Source organism: Lactuca saligna, chromosome 9 (assembly GCF_052625555.1).
Source record: "Lactuca saligna cultivar CGN05327 chromosome 9, ASM5262555v1, whole genome shotgun sequence".
Classification (NCBI taxonomy): Eukaryota; Viridiplantae; Streptophyta; class Magnoliopsida; order Asterales; family Asteraceae; genus Lactuca; species Lactuca saligna.
In genome coordinates, this window is record NC_136425.1 from 58,258,806 (window position 1) to 58,281,377 (window position 22,572).

General features: G+C 37.6%; 2 protein-coding genes across 2 annotated transcripts; one reads left to right on the plus strand and one right to left on the minus strand.

Moving 5' to 3' along the window:
- The first annotated feature begins 2,196 nt into the window (after positions 1–2,196).
- On the plus strand, positions 2,197–6,413 carry LOC145017834 (uncharacterized). The gene has a single exon (XM_078975793.1). The coding sequence runs from the start codon at positions 2,385–2,387 to the stop codon at positions 6,291–6,293; it is 3,909 nt and encodes a 1,302-aa protein (XP_078831919.1). The 5' UTR covers positions 2,197–2,384; the 3' UTR covers positions 6,294–6,413.
- A 149-nt stretch (positions 6,414–6,562) lies between these two features.
- Positions 6,563–8,166, minus strand: LOC145017836 (transmembrane protein 161AB protein). The gene has a single exon (XM_078975794.1). The coding sequence runs from the start codon at positions 8,073–8,075 to the stop codon at positions 6,690–6,692; it is 1,386 nt and encodes a 461-aa protein (XP_078831920.1). The 5' UTR covers positions 8,076–8,166; the 3' UTR covers positions 6,563–6,689.
- Between the last annotated feature and the right edge of the window lie 14,406 nt (positions 8,167–22,572).

Below are 22,572 nucleotides of genomic sequence, written 5' to 3' on the forward strand. Positions count from 1 at the left end.
TTACCATTTAGTGTTCCACATCCAACATTTAGAGAAAATTTAATATGTCATAAATAAACATTAAAATATCATATTTCTTACGTCTAATATATATATATATATATATATATATATATATATATATATATATATATATATATATATATATATACTAAATAAGTTTATAAAATATCATATATACCCAAATCTTTTTTTAATATTTTAAACATTTTTACAACATTTATTTTAATTTAAAATCATTATAGTTATAAAACTTATGGAATACACATAATAACGTTATTCTATTTTCTAGGAATGCATGATACCTGAATTTTAAAAAACTAATTGAAAACACAAAATAAAACAAGGGAATGGTGCACGAGGGAACAACTTGGAAGGAACGACCGGTAGTAGCGATTTCTTGTGTCATATGTCAACATTGGCGACTATGGCAGCAACGTTAACTACGATAGTGAAATTACTATTACCAGTTATTCTCTCCTATATCGTTTGTGTTTTCGATTAGTGTTTCGGTATTCTAATACCATGTATTCCTATAAAGTAGAGGATAGGTATCATGAATATTCCAATTTTTAGTAAGTAAAATGATTTTAATTCACAATAAATGATTATAAAAATGTTTAAAATATTAAAAAAAAGACAGAGAGAGAGAGGGAGAGAGAGAGAGAGAGAGAGAGGATGGTTCAAATAAAGACAGTAGATAAAGTGAGGACGTGAAGACAATACTTTTATGTTATTATTGTCTTAAGAATTTTATATATATGTTCTATTGTTTGTAATTCTAATGTGATTATTTGACGTATGATTATTCATATATTTATTTGTAGTAAGTTATAATATTAATATTAAAATATGATTATTAATATATTCATTACCGAATAAAGACATAAGACAATGTATAGAAAATTCATGGGAGAATAATAAATAAAAGTATTGTTTTCACGTACTCACTTTATTTACTGTATTCATTTAAACTTATATATATATATATATATATATATATATATATATATATATATATATATATATATATATATATACACACACACACAAGTAGGTTAATTCGAAAATATACCGTTATGATCAGATATTATAAGTTTAGCCGATTTCTGATGACTTTGCCATCTTTAACGAATCTCTGGTCATTCTTCGACCAAACAAGAGTTTTTCGAAGAAAAAAAATTGGATATGTTTTTGTTTGCATCAGGTCTAATTCAAACACATGAATATACAATTTTTATTGCAAATTCAAACACATGAACAAATCATAAAAACAAAATTGATTTTGCATATGTTATTGTTTGCATCAGGCCCTAAAATCTATATCATTTCTTGTTTCCATATGTTTTTATATATAAACTCACATCTTTGAACATGAACCCATAAACAAACTAAAATATTTGAACATGAACTCAAATCTTTGAATATAGCACCTAGATCTTATGTGTATATGTGTGTGTTTCAAAAAATGAACCCATATCTTCGAATATGAACCGATAAGTCGATTTTGCATATCTTCAAGTTCGTTCCCCACCTTTGAAGATATATTTCTTAATTTCGTGTTTATCAAGTTTAGAGCATGGACCTAGAAAATTTGATTTTGATTTCGTTTTTAGGCACACACACGTTTTCGATTTCATATTCATTGATTTTAAGGTTTAGATTTTGTTTCTCTATCTCTCTTGATTTTGTTTCTTCCTCTTGATTTACGGTTTAAATTTTCGAGATACACACACATCAAATCTTTTTATGTTCATGAGGTCATTAAACACACACAAATGAAGGTTCGATTGTTGCATTTTTTTTTTGTTCAAAACACAAATGTGAAAATCAATAACACATATCTGATATGACAAAAACTCGTCAGAAATCTCATGTTCGTTGGAAACTCCATGTAAAAGATGACAGGATGCAGACCGGCTAAACTTATAATAACTACTCATACATCATAATAATGTTATCCAAATAAAGTAACAAGTTTAATGATATAGATGATTAAATATAAACGGGAGTAAATTTCAATATTTCATTATCCCTTGATAATACGCCACTTAACTAACTTATTTATGAAACATAGCTTATTATAATTGTGAGTTCGGGACAAAAACGTATGAGACAGAAAAGGGAAAAAAATAGGGGTCCTTGTCTTCACCTGGAAACGACGCCGTTGCTCGTTAAGAATTCAACCCACACATTGCATATTTTCAAAAAGGCTTTCGAGAATCTCTGTACGAGTGTGTACTTGCCCCCCTGCTCAACGTTTTCATGTCCTCAACCCCAATCCCCTTTCAATGAAGCTACAATTATCCACCTAATCACATAAAATCACTTAATTTCAAAGAAAAAGCAACATACACACAGTCACACACCGTGTCGAAACCTCCATGGGTATGGAGATCAAAGTTTGGTGTCTCTCATGCATAATCTTTGGCATCTTCTTCGTCTTCCATGGTGATTCCGCCATTGTTGAACAGAACCCAGATAGAGAAAGCTTGGTTTCCTTCAAAAACTCACTTCTAAACAAGCATATTCTCTCCACATGGAACCACAACACCCGACATTGTCAATGGGAAGGTGTTTCATGCCAACATAATCGAGTCACAATGCTCGTTCTCTCACAACAATCCCTCCATGGCCCTCTCCCGGACTCCCTCTTCTCTCTTTCCAACCTCATTGTCCTCGACCTCTCTTCCAATCAGTTTTCCGGCGAGCTTTCACCTAAAATATCCAGTCTCCGGAAACTACGTGTGTTGGATTTGGGGAAAAACCAGTTTTCCGGCAAGATACCGATGGAACTAGGGGAGCTGACTCAGTTGCGAACGCTTGAGCTTGGACCCAACTTTTTTTCCGGCGAAATACCTAAGGAGATTGGGAAGTTGTTAAACCTTGAGTCTCTCGACCTCTCTTCCAACTCACTCACCGGAACAATGCCGCCGGAGCTTGGAAACCTCCATAGACTCCGATCACTTGGGCTTGGTAACAATTTTCTTTCAGGTTCTCTCTCTCCCACTCTCCTCACTAACCTGAAAAACCTAATTTTTTTGGATGTTGCTAATAACACCCTCTCCGGCCATATTCCCCCTGAAATCGGAATTCTCTCAAACCTCACTGATCTTTTCATCGGAATCAACCGTTTCTCCGGTGTGTTTCCACCGGAAATCGGAAATCTTTCGAAATTACAGAATTTCTTCTCTCCTTCTTGCTTAATAAAAGGCCCATTGCCGGAAACAATCGCAAACCTCAAATCTCTATCGAAACTTGACCTTTCTTACAACCCCTTGAAGTCTCCTATCCCAAAATCCATCGGACAGCTACAAAATTTATCAATCCTAAACCTCGTTTACTCCGAACTCAATGGTTCAATACCTAGCGAGCTTGGAAACTGTAGTAATCTCAGAACATTGGTTCTTTCTTTCAATTCATTAACTGGGACCTTGCCGGAAAACCTATCGCAGCTCCCAATGCTCTCGTTTTCTGCTGAAAACAACCAGATTTCCGGTGAGTTACCACCGTGGCTCGGCAAATGGGACCAAATAAACTCACTTTTGCTGTCGGGTAATCGGTTCTCTGGTCAGATCCCACCGGAAATCGGTAATTGCTCACTGCTTAATTTTATTGGTTTAAGCAACAACTTGTTAACAGGTTCGATTCCCAAAGAAATATGCAACGCTGTTTCGTTAACAGAGATTGATCTCGAGAGTAATCTGCTTTCTGGTTCGATTCATGACACGTTTATAGCTTGTAGCAATTTGTCTCAGTTATTGTTGTCGGATAACCAGATTATCGGGTCCATACCCGGTTACTTCTCGAAGCTTCCATTGATGGTTCTTGATCTCGATTCCAATAACTTAACCGGTTCAATTCCGGTGAGTTTATGGAACTCAATAAATCTGTTGGAGTTTTCTGCTTCAAATAACATGATAGATGGTAATCTCCCCAGAGACATTGGGAAATCTGTTATATTAGAAAGGTTGATTCTTAACAACAATCGACTCACCGGAAATATCCCGAAAGAAATCGGAATACTTGATTCCCTTTCCGTTCTTAACCTAAAGTCCAATCAATTTACTGGTTCAATTCCTGTCGAACTTGGGAATTGTGTTTCTCTCACGACATTAGACCTCGGTGATAACAAACTCAACGGGTCAATTCCGGCGGAAATCTCCGGTTTACCTGAGTTGCAATGCTTGATTCTTTCAAACAATGATTTCTCCGGGTCAATTCCGTCGTCAAGAAAGTCAAAGTATTTCCGGCAAACCGGAATCCCGGATTCCAGTTACGTTCAGCACCATGGCCTCTACGATCTTTCCAACAATAAATTGACGGGTTTGATTCCGGATGAACTCGGGAATTGTTCGGTTTTGGTGGATCTTTTGCTCAAGGGCAACATGCTTTCAGGGGAGATACCGAAATCTTTAGCCAATCTTACGAATCTCACCACCTTGGATTTATCCGGTAATCTGTTTTCCGGCGGGATTCCGGGGGAGTTGGGTGGTGCTTTGAAGTTGCAAGGGTTGTATTTGGGGAATAATAATCTCTCCGGTGGGATACCGGAAAGTCTCGGTCAACTCAACAGCTTGGTCAAACTTAATCTGACTGGAAACAACCTTTCCGGGTCAATACCCGAAACGTTTAAAAACTTAAACGGATTGACCCATTTGGATTTAAGCAATAATCTCCTCAATGCCAAACTTCCTTCCACTCTCATGGTGAATCTAGTTGGTTTTTTCGTGCAAGAAAACAGGATTTCAGGTTTTTTAAATGAGTTGTTTAATGCTTCTGTGTCATGGCGGATTGAGATGATGAATCTGAGTAATAACTTGTTTACTGGTGAAATTCCTTCGTCTTTGGGGAATTTGTCATTCCTGACGTCATTGGATCTTCACCGGAATGGATTCACAGGGGAGATTCCGTCGGAATTAGGGAATTTAATCGAGCTAGAGTACTTAGATTTCTCAAACAACAAGCTTTCAGGTCGAATACCCAACAAATTATGCAGTATCTCGAATTTAAATCTTGTGAATTTGGAGGGAAACGAATTAGAAGGTCCTGTTCCTCGGAATGGAATCTGTAGCAATACGTCAAGAATTTCATTATCGGGGAACAAAAATCTTTGCGGTGGAATCCTCGGACTGGAATGCCCTGTTGAAAAATTCCAAACAAAACCACAGTTTCCATATATCTGGGCTTTACTTTCAATCGTGATCGGAACTTTACTGATCATCATCGTCACTCTCTTAAAACTCTGGATGAACAGAATCAGGAAACGCGACAATTCCGAAGATGAAGAAACCGATGTCAGCAAATTAAACACCAATTCACTCGATCAAAATCTGTATTTAATAACCAATAGCAAGTCAAAAGAGCCATTAAGCATCAACATAGCCATGTTTGAACAACCCCTTCTAAAATTAACCCTCGTCGACATTCTAGAAGCCACCAACAACTTCTGTAAATCAAACATCGTCGGCGACGGCGGATTCGGCACAGTCTACAAAGCAAAATTACCAGATGGAAAAATCGTCGCAGTCAAGAAACTAAACAAATCAAAAACCCAAGGACAACGAGAGTTCTTAGCTGAAATGGAAACAATCGGGAAAGTAAAACACCAAAATCTTGTCCCATTGTTAGGGTATTGTTCTTTCGGTGAAGAAAAGCTTCTCGTTTACGAATACATGGTGAACGGAAGTTTGGATCTATGGTTACGAAACCGAACCGGCGGTTTAGAAATCTTGAACTGGACCAAACGGTTCAAGATCGCAATCGGGTCAGCCCGTGGGTTAGCCTTTTTGCACCATGGATTCATCCCACATATCATTCATCGAGACATTAAAGCTAGTAACATTTTACTCAACGAAGATTTTGAACCTAAAGTTGCTGATTTTGGGCTTGCTAGGTTGATTAGCGCATGTGAGACTCACGTGAGCACTGATTTAGCCGGAACTTTTGGTTATATTCCGCCGGAATATGGTCAAAGCTGGAGGTCAACGACAAGGGGTGATGTTTATAGCTTTGGTGTGATTCTTCTTGAATTGGTCACCGGAAAAGAGCCCACTGGGCCTGAGTTTAAGGATATTGAAGGTGGGAATTTGGTTGGGTGGGTTTTGAAGAAGATGAAGAAAGGTCAGGTTGTTGATGTTCTTGATCCAACGGTTGTCAATGGTGCTTCGAAACAGGCGATGATCAAGACTGTTCAGATTGCTGCCATCTGTCTCTCGGAAAATCCAGCTAGTCGCCCTAGTATGCTTCATGTGTTTAAGTTCTTGAAAGCCATCAAAAATGACTTCTTGTGATGTTTTTTCTATACCCATGGTAGAATTGTAAAATCAGGAGTATGTTTCTACGTTTATCTAGAAGAAGAATCTTTTACTAATTTCTTGAAATTTGAATCATTGAATGTGTTCTTCTTTTAACTTGTGTTTTGGAAGTTTTACATTTTTACCAATTGGATAAATACAAGAAATACATACGATCCTAAAAGCAACATTAGTATTAGTATTGAGTTCGAAAAAGAAACAGCATAATCAACCAAAAAACACAAGTGTAACTATAACAATAATAGTAAAAAATTGATCAAAAATGTAAGAATTTTGTTAACAACACAAAACTCTACAACCAAAATCTAGCCAAATTATGGATCCACGTAATCTACAACAATCGTAGACACGAAAATGAAAAAAAGAACACCATTAAGAAACATACATAATCCCATTTCTATATAGGGCAAGATTAACTGAAACAAAAATACACCAAATGAAAACAACCCACCAGGCCATAAACAAACCCATTTCTTTGATCAAAGCAGAACACGGGATCATGTTACACAAAGCTGGAAAGTGATCAAGAACATTATCATTGATTCGTGATAAACCAAGAAAGAGGAGAACAAAAGCAGGCTGCGAGAAGAATTGCAGAGCAGCAAGGCACAAATAGTGGTTATGGAGGAACACTTTGGCTCGACTGTAATCCAAATCAGGGAACTTACTTGCATGTAATCTTTGGTACCATGATAACACTGCTTCGTTCAAAAACATTTGCACATTCGCTCGAAATGTTAGCATTTGTAAAACTCCGGTTGCTAGCATACACCATTGCCGGAAGTTGTTGAAATCGGATCTTGACATACCCACGTTGCCGACTAAACGATCTTTGTGTTGAATGTTGGGTGAATGATTTGATTGTGATCGTTTGTTTGTGTCGATGTTTTTGTTAACAAGGAGATCGGAAAAGGGGTTAATCCAAAGCAATGAAGTGAAGATCGCTAATAAGTAGGTGATGTGAAGTAGTGTTCTTCCAAACCATCCGCAGTGAATCATCGATAAATTACAGCGAATCTGATCGGTTCCAAGCCAGTAGGCGCGAGCGGTTTTAGTTGCCGGAACGTATAGCAGTCCGGCGAGGGAGCCCATGAATACCGCGGTGCAAAATTTCCCATACCCATCGAGAGATTCAAACGGAAAATCGAAAATCCAATTGGGAAAAACTTGGAGGACGATGAGGAACGCGATTACAGTCGCGGAAAACCCGATGAAAACACTCAATTGTTTTTCAGAACTCTTGGAGGCAGATCGCTCGAAAGAAACCCTAGCAATCGTGACGAATACTCTAACAAGCCCTAAAAGCCCTAACAGGATTGGAATCAATGTACCATTTGGCAGAACCCCGGAGGAATCTTTTGATGAAGGTAAAAAGTTATGAAGCAACAAGCAAGAAGATGCGACGATGGTGAAATTGAAAACCCCACGAAACTGATCGAAATACAGCCTTGATTGGAGGTGATTGTGATTGAGTTTGAGTCTAAAGATCTGAGCCTTGTTTTCATCAAATTCAAACTTATTGGATTTCTTCCTTGGTTTCAATTCACCAGTAGTGGCGTCACCCGGCCTTCGGATTGCGGCTTTGATACCGGAGGAGTTGGGGTTTGGGGGTGCGACGTCATCAGGGTGGATGTAAGTGTGGAGGCCATGAAGGAAAAACGATGTGATCTTGATGAAGGAGAAGAGGAGAGTGAGGAAGAGAGAAAGTGCTGCGTGGATTATGAGGTTATTGTTGCTCGATGTGAAGAATAATGACATTGTTTCTCTGAAGAAATTCAAAGAACAGAGCTGATTTTGAGCATAAGAAGAGATCTCAAGACTGAAATCAGTCTGTGTTCTATTCAATTTTGTATCTTTTTGGTGTTAAACTGTTTATTCCACCATTTCCTTTCTAAATTGGGCTTGTTATGATCATGATCTCCAACTTCTGTTTCGGAATGCCCAACCCAAATACTTTTCTCCTTCATATAAGCCTATAACCTTTAGCCCATATGACTTTTTTTAGGAAAGTTGTAGGGTTTGAGAAAATCATCCCCCGTTCATTTATTGATAAGTACAAATAATGCAAATAATTTACAATCGAAAATGAAATGAAAGTATATACATCAAATAACCAAGGTTCCAATCTTTACACTATTATGTTGTGACATGTGTTGTACAACTCTAATATCTCCCCTTAAGTTAAGAGGTGATGGGCCAATACAATGCTTGGCATGAGAATATTCAAACATGGGACACATAAGTTTTTTTTTTTGAGGCATGATATGTCCTATAACGATGTGTGGTAGCTAGGTTATAATATTCTTTTTATGTAAAATAAAGTTTTATTTTCTTCTATAAATAGACAAGAAAACTATTCATTATAGTGTTTAGCTTTATAATTAAAACATGTTGTAGAAGAAGCGTTAGAAATGAATAAATTAGGTAAATTAGTGTTGATTTGGTAGTTGACCGACGTAGTTAACTCGAGACTAATTATTCTATAAAATGTGGCGGAGACTGAATGAGTAAATTTAAGATGACTAGTTTTTTTCACTTAAAATTGTAATCCTAGTGTGGACTTAAGAAGATTAATGGTTAAATGTGTAATCAGGGCATATATTAGAGAGAGAGAGAGAGAGAGAGAGAGAGAGAGAGAGTTGGAAGTCTTCTCAACTATTGTGTGAGGAGAAATGGTGATTTCAATAGATCCAAGGAGTTAGAAGTGAAATCAATGTGTATTTGGAGGAATTGAAGTTAGGTTTACATCATTAAAGCTTTAGAGGTATACAATCTTTTTTAACTTTTATCAAAGATTGATCTAATGTTTGGATTCCAGTCCAAAACCAAAATTTATGGAGATTTAAGAGTTTAAAATCAATCAATAAGTTATATCTACTATTTAGTTTATGAATCTGAGCTCTGATCTCTATTATATTGGTTGATTTGGATTGATGGACCTTGTGTACTCATAAACCCTAGTTTGGGAGAGAAATTAGAATTTGATGATTATTAAGCTTTATGTACCTTTTAATGCTAGAAAACTTGTAATGTATCATCGAGTAATCATCATATCATAATTGAAGTGCTTGATTTCATCTATACTAATGGAACTAGGGATAGAAAACCCTAGTTGGTGAAGAGTTATACTCTAGCTATTAGGACATGTACATAAACTTCATGTTATGAATTTTAAAATAAATTAATGATTATATGGTTAAAAGTAAGTAATTAGTTGAATGGGTTGTTATATGATTCCAATAGACATTTTAGATATTAAACATAATAAATATTTCTATTTTATACGTTACCAAAACACCAAGATGAAGAGTCTTTGCTAAAAATAATCTTCGGTTACTTTTACATCAAAAAAAAATCTCACTCACATCCTATACAAGAAATCTAACATATGTATGAACTCAAACATAATCAATAATAGAACTGAGAAAGGTATACAAGATTAATATAACAATTTACTGGTTTTAAACATGAAACAATGTCTCACACAGTAAACACGAGGTTGAAGACGAAGTGGTGTTTGTTTTTGAAGAGGTAAAACTTAGGCAATCTGCAGACCACATATATAAAAGAGTAGTGGACTAAAAATCTTCAGTCTACAAGAAAAAAAGTTACTTGTTTTTTAAAGTCTACATGTTGCTAAAAAATAGAAGTTTAAATTAAACATAAGTTTCGTATATACTCTTCTTAAATAATATTTTCCAAACCTAATTTATATCATATTTACTACTCATAAACTTTCAAAGTATCATAATTTCAAAAACCCATCTTTTTAAATATTTTAAAGCATTATTTTTATACAATCGACTATTATACACTTTTAAAACGCTTAAAACACCATTTATACATTTCATAGACTTTTAAAATATTTACCCAGTTTACTATTTTAATCAATTTTAATGTTCCTATAATGTCCTGGAAATACTAGTAATATTTTCATTTTTAAAACACCAAAAAACAGTGCAATCATTTGTTTCAAAACCAATCAATGTATAAAGTGTTCTCAAACATCAGAGTGGATCAAACAGATACTGCATAATAAACTCCAGAGGATGTTGTGTGATAAAGTCAGACTCTTCCCTTTGGAAACAAAAGTACCTTAAACATTTAAACCACAAAACTGTATGCAAAAACCTTAGTGAATTCCCCAAAATACCACATAACCATATGGGCTCCTGCTCATTAAATTCAAACGAGCCCCGCCCAACATACATATCAGGTCCTGCCCATCATATATAATGGGCCCCACCCAATTCACATAACGTGCCCAACCCAACATACAAATGATCCCCACCCAATATACATGCAAGAGTCATAATGACACTTAACATCTTACATAGTAGAGTGGGAAGACTCATATCACAATTTTAGTCAATAGCTAACAGGATCACATAGTAGAAATGTGGATGCTACACACCTCCTAATGAATCATTTAAGGTAAACTCTCAGTTTACCTTCTAAAATTAGTCATTTGACCAAAAGTTAACCCATATAAAAAAGTCATCGATCAATGTCAAAAGTCAACTCTAGGTGCATTCCACATCACGACCAACAAATGGCTACAATATGGTCCTTCAACTTAATCTTTATCAAAATCCATTTGCGATATCGAGGTAGACATGCTACGACGCAGTGGCAGAATCCAAACAATGTAGTCACGACCAAACCAGTCTCCACGTCGTGGCAAGCAAGTCGTCACGCCGTGGAAAATTGAACACGGACTGCTTAATGGATTAAACTTTTAACTCCTAATATCAAAAGCTCCAAAGTTCATATTTGAATCTCTATAATTTCTTCATGGATAAAGTTTCCAACTTTATCCATTAAGACGCACCGATAAATCAAGATCTCTACTCTAAAGTTTTTAATGATTGCACCAAAGGCATAAACACCAAAATGATTCATACAAGACCACTTTCCAACCAACACCATGGTTTAGAAGCCAAAATATGCACCCAAAGGCTATAGAGTACACTCAAACTCCAAGGACAAGAAGATTGAGAATAAAAAGCTCATAAAAAGACATAGAATAGGATCTAGAGAAACAAAGAGCAAGATTGAGACTTTATACCTTCACACGGTCTGAAATTAGATGAAGTTGTTGGATCTAAGTTGGAAGCAAGCTAACAAACCACAAGATGAGCTTCTTCTTTCTTCAAACTTCACAAAAATGGCTTGACACACTCAAAATACAAAAAAATAAGCTAGGGTTTGGGTGGATTTCAGAGGATGAAGACTGACAAAATGAGGTGGCCCTAGGAGTCAGTTCCCTTAAATACGGTACAAACCCGAAGATCTAGGGTTTGCACCAAAACTAACCGCTACACCTTGGCAATTAGGCTACCACATCGTGACACTTCCAGCTCCACATTTTTAATCGGACAATTTCCATGTCTTGGGGCCTTAATAGCCACCACGTCATGACCCACCCAAAACCGTCACAATTTATAATTAAAATAATTAATTAGGAAAAAGTATTACTTGGAAAATGGATGTTACATGATCCAGGCTTGTATTTAATCGTTTACTTTATTTTCTAAAATTACAACCCTCTTGCTTCTTATGTATCTCTTAATCCTTATTTTCATTGATCGCTTTTTCATCAACTTCAACAAGTCAACACACTCACACGTCTATCAAGTAGATATGCTAAAGCATCAATAATCCAAATACATATGTTTAAAGATAACCGTAAAAGTAGATATGTTAAAGCATCAGTAGGCCAAATACAAATGTATAAAGATAATTCAGATTTTGTATTTTGTTAAGTGATCACTTCAAACATAACAAATACCAAGAGATTATAATATCACAACGTTAAAAAATAAACAACAATCCGTAAAACTAAAATGACTATCCACAAAATAAATTACAGTTTATATAAGCCAAAATTTTAAATGTTATAACTTCATAGACTTTATAAAGTACATACCAATCACAACAACCATACATGCCAGTAACTTCAAACTCTTTAACTTATTTAACATATATAAACCAAATTCCCTACATTTTTCTCAAAAAAATATCATCATCATCATCATCTAAATAGCAATGAGTAAGTCCTCTTGCCAAAATCCAAACCCCCATACACCTATCTGAAAATGGATTCCCCAGACACCTAAAAATCCTTCTACTTGTTTACATATAATTATTTGTAAAAAATAAGATCACACAAAATCATACAAAATCCATATTTCAAGTATAAAATCAGACCAACATAATATATCAAGCAAGAATCACACCAAATTCAGACCAAAATCGGATTTCAAGCAAGAATCACATGAAAGTCAGACGAAAATCATATTTCAAGCATATAATCAGACAAAAGCTAATTTCCACAAAGGATGTGACTAGCAATTTCATCCATGATCAACTATTTTTGTAACATCAAACAATAATGAATAAATAATTGGAAATTAGAAGAAATACCCACAATAGAGAAGATATAGTGGCCAAAAGAGTTGTGGTGTAGGTTGTCATTAGCGTTGAGTGTGGCCAGTATTAGAATAGGTATGAAAAATGTTGTAAGTGGTGATGGTGAATACGACATTGTCACGCCCCCAAACTGAGACGACAGAAACGTTCGGGGGGTGGGGGACGTCATGTACAGTATCACAATAATTGTATAATAGTAATCAAAGAAACAATAACTATTGTATTAATAATATAGAGTTTACATTTTATACGAATCACCGTTTGATTGACTCCAAAAGTAAATAGCAAAAACAAAGACTTGAAGCTACTATGCTCCATTTTCTTGAAACCTGAGTGTGTGTCTGTCTACTAGTTTCCTAAGAATACAAGTGATTTTGAAAGTATATCAATATTTAGGTTGGTGAGTTCATGAGAATTTTGTTTTAAAAAATAAGTTCTTTGTTCCTTGAAAATGTTCGTGTATTCCTTCAGAAATTCCTATATTTTCTTAGTAAGATGGAATGTAGTCTTAGGCATTTCTGACCAAAATGTATAAATGTTATTGTATACTAAAGTAGTAATATTACGTAGTTTTAAATCTATATAAAAACCATTTGGATGTATGATTTCGGAAATGAAAGTTGTTATGTACTTGAAAACAGTATAATGTAGTTTTATGATGATAATAAAACCCCTTTTATGTGATTTTTAAATCACCGCAAACCATATGTAATGTTAATTCCCCATGTGAGTTATTATAACCATGCTATGACCCAGTCGACCTTGTAACGACGCTCTTCAGGCGTCGGAATCGTTATGACAATTGTCACCCCGGACCTGCCGGTCTAGCTGTTGCATGCAACTTAGATGCGGGTTTGTCAGACCCAATACAGATCTATACACAAGTATCATTCTCTCCCTACAAGAGACTCTGGTTACAATTACAGGACTTTAATGCAGTACTTTAAAAGTACCATGAAGTAGAATGTCTCACAAATTTATTCATTAATAGGTTTATGTAAAGTGAAATGAAAACTCATTTTTGTAATGAAACGAACCTTTCCTAGTAAGTTTGTGGTGTAAACGAAACATAAACTATACCTATTATAGTTTATCATTAATGATTTGTAGAGAAGAAACCCATATATGTATGATTATTACTCTTTTCATGGGAGTAAGATAGTATCGAAAATAATCATTTTGTATCTCTATGATATTACACACTTTGCTCAATATGTGTAAATGAACTTGTAAACATTTTTTCAAGTTTTAACATTTCTCTCCCTGTTATTAGAAAATTATAGGAAAATCATCGTAGCTCGAAAACTAGATCAGTAAACTCTGAGAGTTTAGAAAATGAGTCTACTTTGTTCATTATTTTTATTATGATTTTTAGTGGCCCCAAACCAATGTGAAAATGTTCATCTTCATAGTTTGGTCCGAAATCACTTTTGAAATGATAGACAGTTTTGTAAAAATCGCCATAAATTGTAGAAAAATCGTATGAATGAGTGTAAGTAGTCATTAGAAATGTATAAACTTGAACTATTTGCATATTGAACAATTTTGAAAAATATTAATTTTAAGATGATCAAAACAGTTCGTGAATAGACCATAACTTTTATGTTGAAAGCTGATGTTTGAGTTTAAAATATGTTTTGGTGTTGTAACTTGTATCCCCCCTAAAAAATTGAAGAAAACATGAAAATGTATGGGTATGAACTCACCTTAATTTGTCAACCCCCAAACCGAGACGGCAGAAATGTTCGGGGGCGGAGGACGTCATGTACAGTATCACAACAATTGCATCATAGTAATCAAAGTAAACGTAATCATTACATTGAATAAATAAGGTATTTACATATGTTCGATACATAATTTGTATGACATCAAAACGTATATCAAAAGTATAAAATATGTGACTCTAAAGCTCTGTCTTCTCAAAACATGCGTGTGTACCTGACTATCGGTTCCCTGATAATACAAGTGGTTTTGAAAGTGTATCAACATTTAAGTTGGTGAGTTCATAAGAATGTTTTTGTAATGAAAACCTATCTTTGAATCTGTGAAAATGTTTGTATGTTTCTCAAGAAAATCCAATATTTTCTTTAGTAGTGTAAAGTAGTCTTAAACCCTAAGGCCAAATGTTTGTTCGTTATTGTATTCTGTAGTTGTTTATGAAAGTATTAGTATATATGCCTGGTAAACACTATTTTTATTGTATCGTATTGTCTTATATGAAAACCTTTGTATGAAATCACTGGTTACTTCCAGTAGTGTATAGTATGTTCTGTATGAAAACCCTGGCTACCACTAGTAATGTATAGTATGTTTTGTATGAAAACCCTGGCTACCACCAGTGATGTATAGTATGTTCTGTATGAAAACCCTGGCTACCACCAGTAATGTATAGTGTGTTTTGTATGATAAACCTGGCTACCACCAGTAATGTATAGTTTTGTTCTTATGAAAACCTTGGTTGCCACCAACAATGTATAGTAATTTTATTTCTTAATATAAAATCATGTGCTTGTATTCCCTGGAATCCTCCAGTTGTATTGTATAGTAGTTCTATTAATTAAAATAAAACTACTTGAAGAATTGAAATCTCGTAAACAAATGGTTAGTTTATACTGTTGTCAGTTTGATATAACCATGCTTGATGTGAGCTAGTGACCTCTACGACGTTCTTCAGGCATCGGAATGGTATGATATTTGTCACCCCAAGCAGCTTACCTAACTGTAGCTAGCAGTTCAGGTGTAGGATTGTCAGTCCCGTATAGATCTATACACAAATATCACGCCCTCCCTCCAGGAGACTCTGTTTATACTGTGGTAGGATTTAGTTCCGCACCCAGGAGGGTACAACTAAAGTAGTGCCTCACAGCCCTATATTAACTATTTTACGTGTAGTGTTATAGTGTTCTCTTGTACTTGAAATTGTACGTATAACTTGTAGAGTAAAAATAATTATACTTAAATAATTATTTAGTATTGTACTCTTGTATTCGAAAAATAGTATTTTATATCATAAACTATATCTACCATAGTTTATATGTGTTCGTTTCTATATAGTGTTTTTGAAATAGAAAAACAACGAACTGTATCCTAAACTATAAATATTATAGTTTGTATGTATGTTCACGTTTTGTGTAATGAATTATGTAAAGTTCTGTAATGTTCCCAAACTATATCAACTATAGTTTGATTATATGTTATGTATTGTACTGAAAACTTTGCAATTATGGTTGTATGTTGAAAACTACCCTTATGCCCAACATGTTACAAAAGGGATAAAAATATCTAAATATTTTTATAAAACGTTGTGATTTCTTGGTTTGTATCAATTGCAAAAGTTTTTAATTTGTTGAAATCGTTTTCATAAAAACACAAAAATCCTTGTGTTTTACTTGTATTCTCCCCTGAAAACATTAAAAACAGTGAAAATGTAGGGGGTATGAACTCACAGTTGTTTGTGCACGTGTTGGACAACGATACTGGAAAGATGACCCTCAAGTTTGATGTACGCGGGATTAACGGTATCCTAATGATAATTAAACACATAATTGTATTTAAATTGGCGAAACCATTAATTTAAGTGTTAGAAAACACTTGTTTTTGTGTTAGGAAACATTACCGAGAATTGTTTGAAGTGAATGGGAGGGTTCTCGGTCAAGGTTTGATCCGAGAACTAGGTTGTCGGTCTAGAGGGGTTTTCGGTCGGAACTAGTTTTCCGCCGAAAACAGGTTCTCGGCCGAAATCAGGTTCTCAGTTCTACTGGTTTTTTCGGCCACTTGAAGATATGAAGGCTATTCTTGGTATTCTTTGTGTTCTTGAGGAAAAATATGAAGATTTGAAGGTTCCTTCTTGAAGATATGAGTGTTCTTGGATGATTATTGGGAGCGAAATAAGAGAGTTTTCGGGTGAAATGAGTGGGAAATGACAAAGTTTCTAACGAAAACCTTTATACCGGTTGGGTATTCGGCTGGAGATGGGTTCTCGGCTGAGATCTATTTTCGGTCCGAGGGTTTTCAGCTGTAAACGGTTGGCTGAACGAATTTTGTTGTTTTTCGAGAGAAAAATCTTGGTTTTTCGAATGTTTTTTGTTCGGAAAACTTATATAACTTTATTTATATACTTTAGATTATTTTCTAACCCATGTGAACTTAACAGAATAAATAAATCTCAAATATTATTTATCGGTTTTGACTTTTTTTGTCTGGAAAGTATCGGGTTGTCACATAAGTGATTTCTTGTAGAGTGGAAAGTTGATGATGAAAAATTTCAACTCAAGAACACTTGGAGATATGGATGATCCTAAGGATGATATTGTGTGAATATGTGAGTAGATGATTCGAGATTGTTATGGAAATATGTAAGGATACAAGAGTTTAGAGAGAGTACTTACCAAAAAGTGAAGAACTAGCTCAAGAACACTTCAAATATGTGGTTGAAAATAAAGAGGAAATGGGAGCTCTGTGGTGGGAATGAAATGTGAAAGAGTATGAAATCGTGAAGATTATCTTAAATTCCCCAGGGGATTACTTAATATGGAAGGAGGTAAGTATGGTGCAAGTGGTTGAGATGAAGTGATGTTTTCATTGGTTGGTGTGATGGGGATAAGGAATGACCAATGGGAAGTGAGAAGTGACATAAAGGTGGCAAGTGGGAGTCCACTTGTATAATATAATATCTTATTATCATTAGATATTTCTTAATGTAAAGTAATGATTTATAGTTAATAAATCTTCAAGATGTGGATAAAATATGAGTTTAGAGGGTTTAAAATGAAAAAATATGAGTTGGTTGAAAATCCCACGTCAAAAACGGGCTTAAAATGCGAAAGTAGTCAAAAAAACAGGAAGAAGAAGCGAAGGTGCGAGAGGGTTCGCACGGGGGGGGGGGGGGGGGGTTCGCACCCAAGGAAGGCTCACAGTAAGGGAAGGTGCAGTGCGAACATGAATCTGAGGAGATGCGAACGTGCCCGGTCAGGATGCGAAGTTGCCCGATTCGCAGTAAGAGTCATCAGCCATGTGAAACTGAGCGGTTCTTAGGGTGTGAACGCGAAGTTCGAAGCGAGTGAGTCTGGATGCGAGTCTTGTAATGTAGCATGCGAACGTCTCCTGGGGACCTACTAATGCCTGCGAAGGTTCGCAGGTGAACAATACCCTGCGAACCTTCCTTTGCCCTTTTGGTTTCCTTCTTCCGTTTTGAGTTGTTATCGACCATGGGAAGGTTTAGGCTGGTATGGATGTTCATAGAAAAGTTGGAAAATGTGATTTTTAGTACCGAGAGGGATTGGGAGATATTTGAGAGAGATTTGGGAGAGAGATATATATAGAGAGAGATTGGGAAAGACTTTGTCGGTGACCTTTCTTAGTGTTTTACCCCATAGTGTAAGGAATGTAAACTCCAATATGCCTTGTTATGACTGTTATACACCCTGAAGGGTGCGTAACAATGTTTTATCAAGTCGTTACATCACTCACCCTATTTAGGGTTTAGGCTTTCTGAATATTTGAAACTTTCGAGTGATACTTTGTATTAAGATAGAGAGTTGTAAATTAGTAAACATTGAGTAAGCCCTAACATACAAGAACTAGTTGTGTTGACCGGTTTGACTTGTTGACTTTGACTTGACCGGAATTGACGCTTGTCACATCATCCCTCCGTTAGAAGGAATTTCCTCCCGAAATTAGCATTTTGAACGGGACTTCAAGGGTTGGGGAAAATATGTGGGTATTTTTGTTTCATCTGATCTTCGCATTCCCAGGTGCACTCGGTCCCTTGTTTAGCGTTCCATCTGACCTTCACAATAGGAATACGACTTTGTTTCGTTCTTTTGATCTCCTGGTCCATGATTTCTACCGGTTCTTCTATGAAGTGGAGACTCTCGTTGTAACAGCCCGAAATTCAGGTACAACCATTTAACCCTTCGTCTTTTTATAATTTGTCATTTTGGCCCTTTATGTTGGGCGAGTACGTTGGGCGTACAAAGAGTACGCTGCGCGTACTCGCGCGCTTAATTGAAACGCGTTGTCACCCAGGTACGCTGGGCGTACCTAAGGTTACGCCCGGAGTAACCGGTCCAGACCCAAAACCCTAATATGGCTTGAGGGCTATAAAAGGAATGAGATGGCCTTGTCCCCCGGCCACCATCCTTCAGAAAGAAACCCTAAGAGAGCATTTCCTTTGTTTTTAGCTTGGGTGTGAGTGTTCTAAGCTTTAAAGTGTCATTTCAAGGTAGCAAAAGAAAAGAGGAGTCCATTGTGGAGGCTAGAAGTTGGTGGACAAGTGTAGATCCGAGGACAACAAAGGTTGGAGCTTCTTCCTGAGATAAAAAGTTTAGATCTTGCCTTGTAGTTCTTATGGTATGCTTCTTGGACCAATTTCTAGGGTTTTTTGTCCCAAGATGGAGACTTTATGAGCAAATAGCCTCCATTGACCTAGATCTATCATATTCCAGGACTATTTGAGTTGTATGTTCATAAAAATGTAATCTTGGACGTAAATATTGAACCATGCATGGGATCTAGATCTTTGGAGGAGAAAGGAAAGGTGTTAGAGGGTGAAGGAACCTTTACAACCATGCTAAGGCTTAAAGGTTCTGACTTTATGGGATAAGAGGCTTAAGGAGAGCTAGATGTGGAAGTTGAAGGAGTGTCTTAACCGTTTAAGACCAAAATCCATGGGATGGCTAAAACTGAGACTTACGCTGGGCGTACCTCTCAGTACGCGTAGCGTAAGGGGTTGAGACCCCCAATTTTAGTTCATCGACGTACGCCCCGCGTACAGAAGCTGGTACGCCCCGCGTATTGTTGGCTGTTGACTTTTGTTGACTTTTAGGGTTTTGGTCAACATGTGGACTTTGAGTCAAGGAGGGGTGAAATGGTCTTTTACCCCTCCGTGGGATAATAAAAAGGGTGTAGCTTAGTCTTGGAAGCCTATATTAATTAGAATGATATTTCGTTGTGATTAGGCGGGGTTGGGTTGTCGTTTAGAGATTTGGAGATATCGAGCACGTGAGATTCTAGACTTCCTACGAGGTGAGTCTTATCACTATACTGTACCCGGAAGGGTATCTATGTGTGACTGGAAGGTCGGATATGTTATAAGTTGTATGTATTGTATGTGATTAAGTTAACCGTTTGTATGTGCTATGTATACTATGCTTGATATGGGCCAGAAGGCATTATGTTATGGGCCGGAAGGCATTATGATATTGGTCGGAAGGCATTGTGATGTGGACCGGAAGGTCGACGCGGGTAGGACCGGAAGGTTTACTGGGTCGGGACGGAAGTCCCTGAGACACATGGACCGGAAGGTCATGGTCTGGAAAGGCGTATGTGTGTAAGTAGTATTTTGGGGAACTCACTAAGCATTTATGCTTACAGTTGTTGTGTTATGTGTTTCAGGTACTAGCGAGGACCGTGGGAAGGCGCCGGCGTGATCTGTACACACTGATGGAAGATTTATTATATGTTCTTGGGATTTGACATGTTTTGTATTATGATTATGATACATTGGATTTTGTGGATTGTTTTGGATGAAAACATGTTTTAAGTAATGAAAAATTTGTTTTGAAAATTTACGTTGTTACAAGTTGGTATTGGAGCCTTGGTTTGAGGGATTCGGGTGCACCTTCGGGCGTAACTGAACTCAAACCGAGGATTTGAGAAAAATAAGCATAAAATTCTCTAAGAGATTTTGTGATAACCAAAGAAGAAGCAGTGTGTACGGTCAGCCAGCTCCTGAATGGTAAAATCCCCAAAATACCCTTATAATATGTGTTATGAGATATGCTATGATATGTTATGCATTCTAAAGTAGACTAGGTATTTATATTAGGACTAGAGTGGACTGATTTGTGATGCCTTAGTCTTGGGGAATCCTGCTGCTATGAGATGCCTTGAGAGCGAGTAGGTAGCCTATGCATAGCAAGAATAGAGTACTCGTGTTTCGGGGTCCAAGGAGGAGGACTTGGGGTGAATGATGATGCAGTGTAATCAATAGTATAGGGCCCGTACTACTGAAGACACCGGATCAGTGGGCAACCCAAGTAAGAATCCTTGGGGTGTCGGAGTCCGAGTAGGGTTGCGTTACCGAGTGCGAGTATGCTCGATCGAGTCTCTGACATTTTTATGTTGTATTTCAGAGGCATTATGGTTGCGACACGCCACAGACCTGGGACGAGCAGTGTGAGTGATGAGGAGCTTCGTCAGATGATCCACGATGAGGTGGCTACGGCAATCAGGGCCGAGATTACGGAGATGTTTGGGTCTATCAAGACCACGCTGTTGGAGACTTTTGATGAGCGGTACGCCGCGGTGACTGAGGCTGCAGCTACAGCAGCTGTAGCTGCTGCCAGACCTCAGGGAGGTGACTCGTTATTGTTCCGAGAGTTCAGCAACACGAAGCCACCCGAGTTTGATGGGACGCAGGACCCGATCGTTGCGATGAGATGGATTGTTGACATCGAGGGATGCTTCTATACGTGTTCATGTCCGGAGCATCTGAGGGTACGGTTCGCTTTGAACCAGCTCTGCCTAGTAGCGAAGGATTGGTGGAAGTTCGTGACGGTGAACTTCACTCTTGCAGAGATTTCAGCACTGACTTTGGAGAAGTTCACCACCATGTTCAGAGACGAGTATGTTCCCCCGGTGGAGAGGGAACGACTGATTCAGGATTTCTTGACTCTCAAGCAGGGTAATGATTCAGTTGTTGTGGTCACCCGGAAGTTTCATGAGAGGGCGATGTTCTGCCCTGAGCAGGTGTCTACTGAGCAGGCACGGATGAGCCGATATTTGGGTATTCTGAGGAGGGACATTCAGGCGTTCGTATCGAACTCAACATACCGGACATTTGCTGAGCTCCAGGAAAATGCCCGGAAGAGGGAGATTGAGTTGGAGATTCAGGCCAGGGAGGAGGCCGAGTCTCAAAGGATGGATCGGCGGCCGGCTCAGTCTCAACCGACAGCCAAGCCGACCAAGTCCGCCGATTCGAGGATGGGAGGCCATAAGGGCCGCACTTGCGGATAGTGCGGCAAGGGTCATGAGAGGGCCTATCGATCAGGTGCTTGCTACAAATATGGCAAGGAAGGGCATATCGCCAGGGATTGCCCCAAGAGATTTATGGTTTGCTTCCATTGCAACCAGACCGGCCATCGGAAGGCCGAGTGTCCTCAGGTTCACCAGGGATCAGCACAGGGATCTGCGCCTGCTGCTAGGGTTACTGAGACTCGACCGGCAAAGACCGAGGCTCCGAAGGCTCGTGGGAGAGCTTTTCAGTTGACTGCGGAGGAGGTCCGCGCAGCGCCCGATGTCGTGGCTGGTATGTATTCTTTCTTGTATCTACTTTCATGTTGAGATATTGTGCTTATATTATGATCTGCGTAGGTACTTTTCTTGTGAATTTTGTACTTGCCTTGGTATTATCTAACTCGGGTGCGAGTCGGTCTTTTGTATCTTTGGATTTTAGTCAGCACATCGGTATTGATCGGGAGGTGATGAGTTGACCCTTGAAGGTTTCCATAGCTGATGAGAAAGCGGTATATGCCACCGAGGTGATTCGAGGATGTGTGCTCGAGATTTTTGGTGTCAAGTTCCCAATTGATCTAGTTCCTATCGCGATGGGAGATGTATGGGTCATCGTGGGCATGGACTGGTTGAGTAAGTTTGGAGGGTTATTGACTGCGAGAGACAACTGGTGACCATACGAGACCCTAGTGGGGGAGTGCTTACTGTGTATGGTGAAGGGACCTGGTGCGAGTCAGCGTTTTGTTCGACTGCCAGGGCGGGACAGAGTTTGCAGCAGGGCTGCAGTGGATCCATAGCCTATGTGATG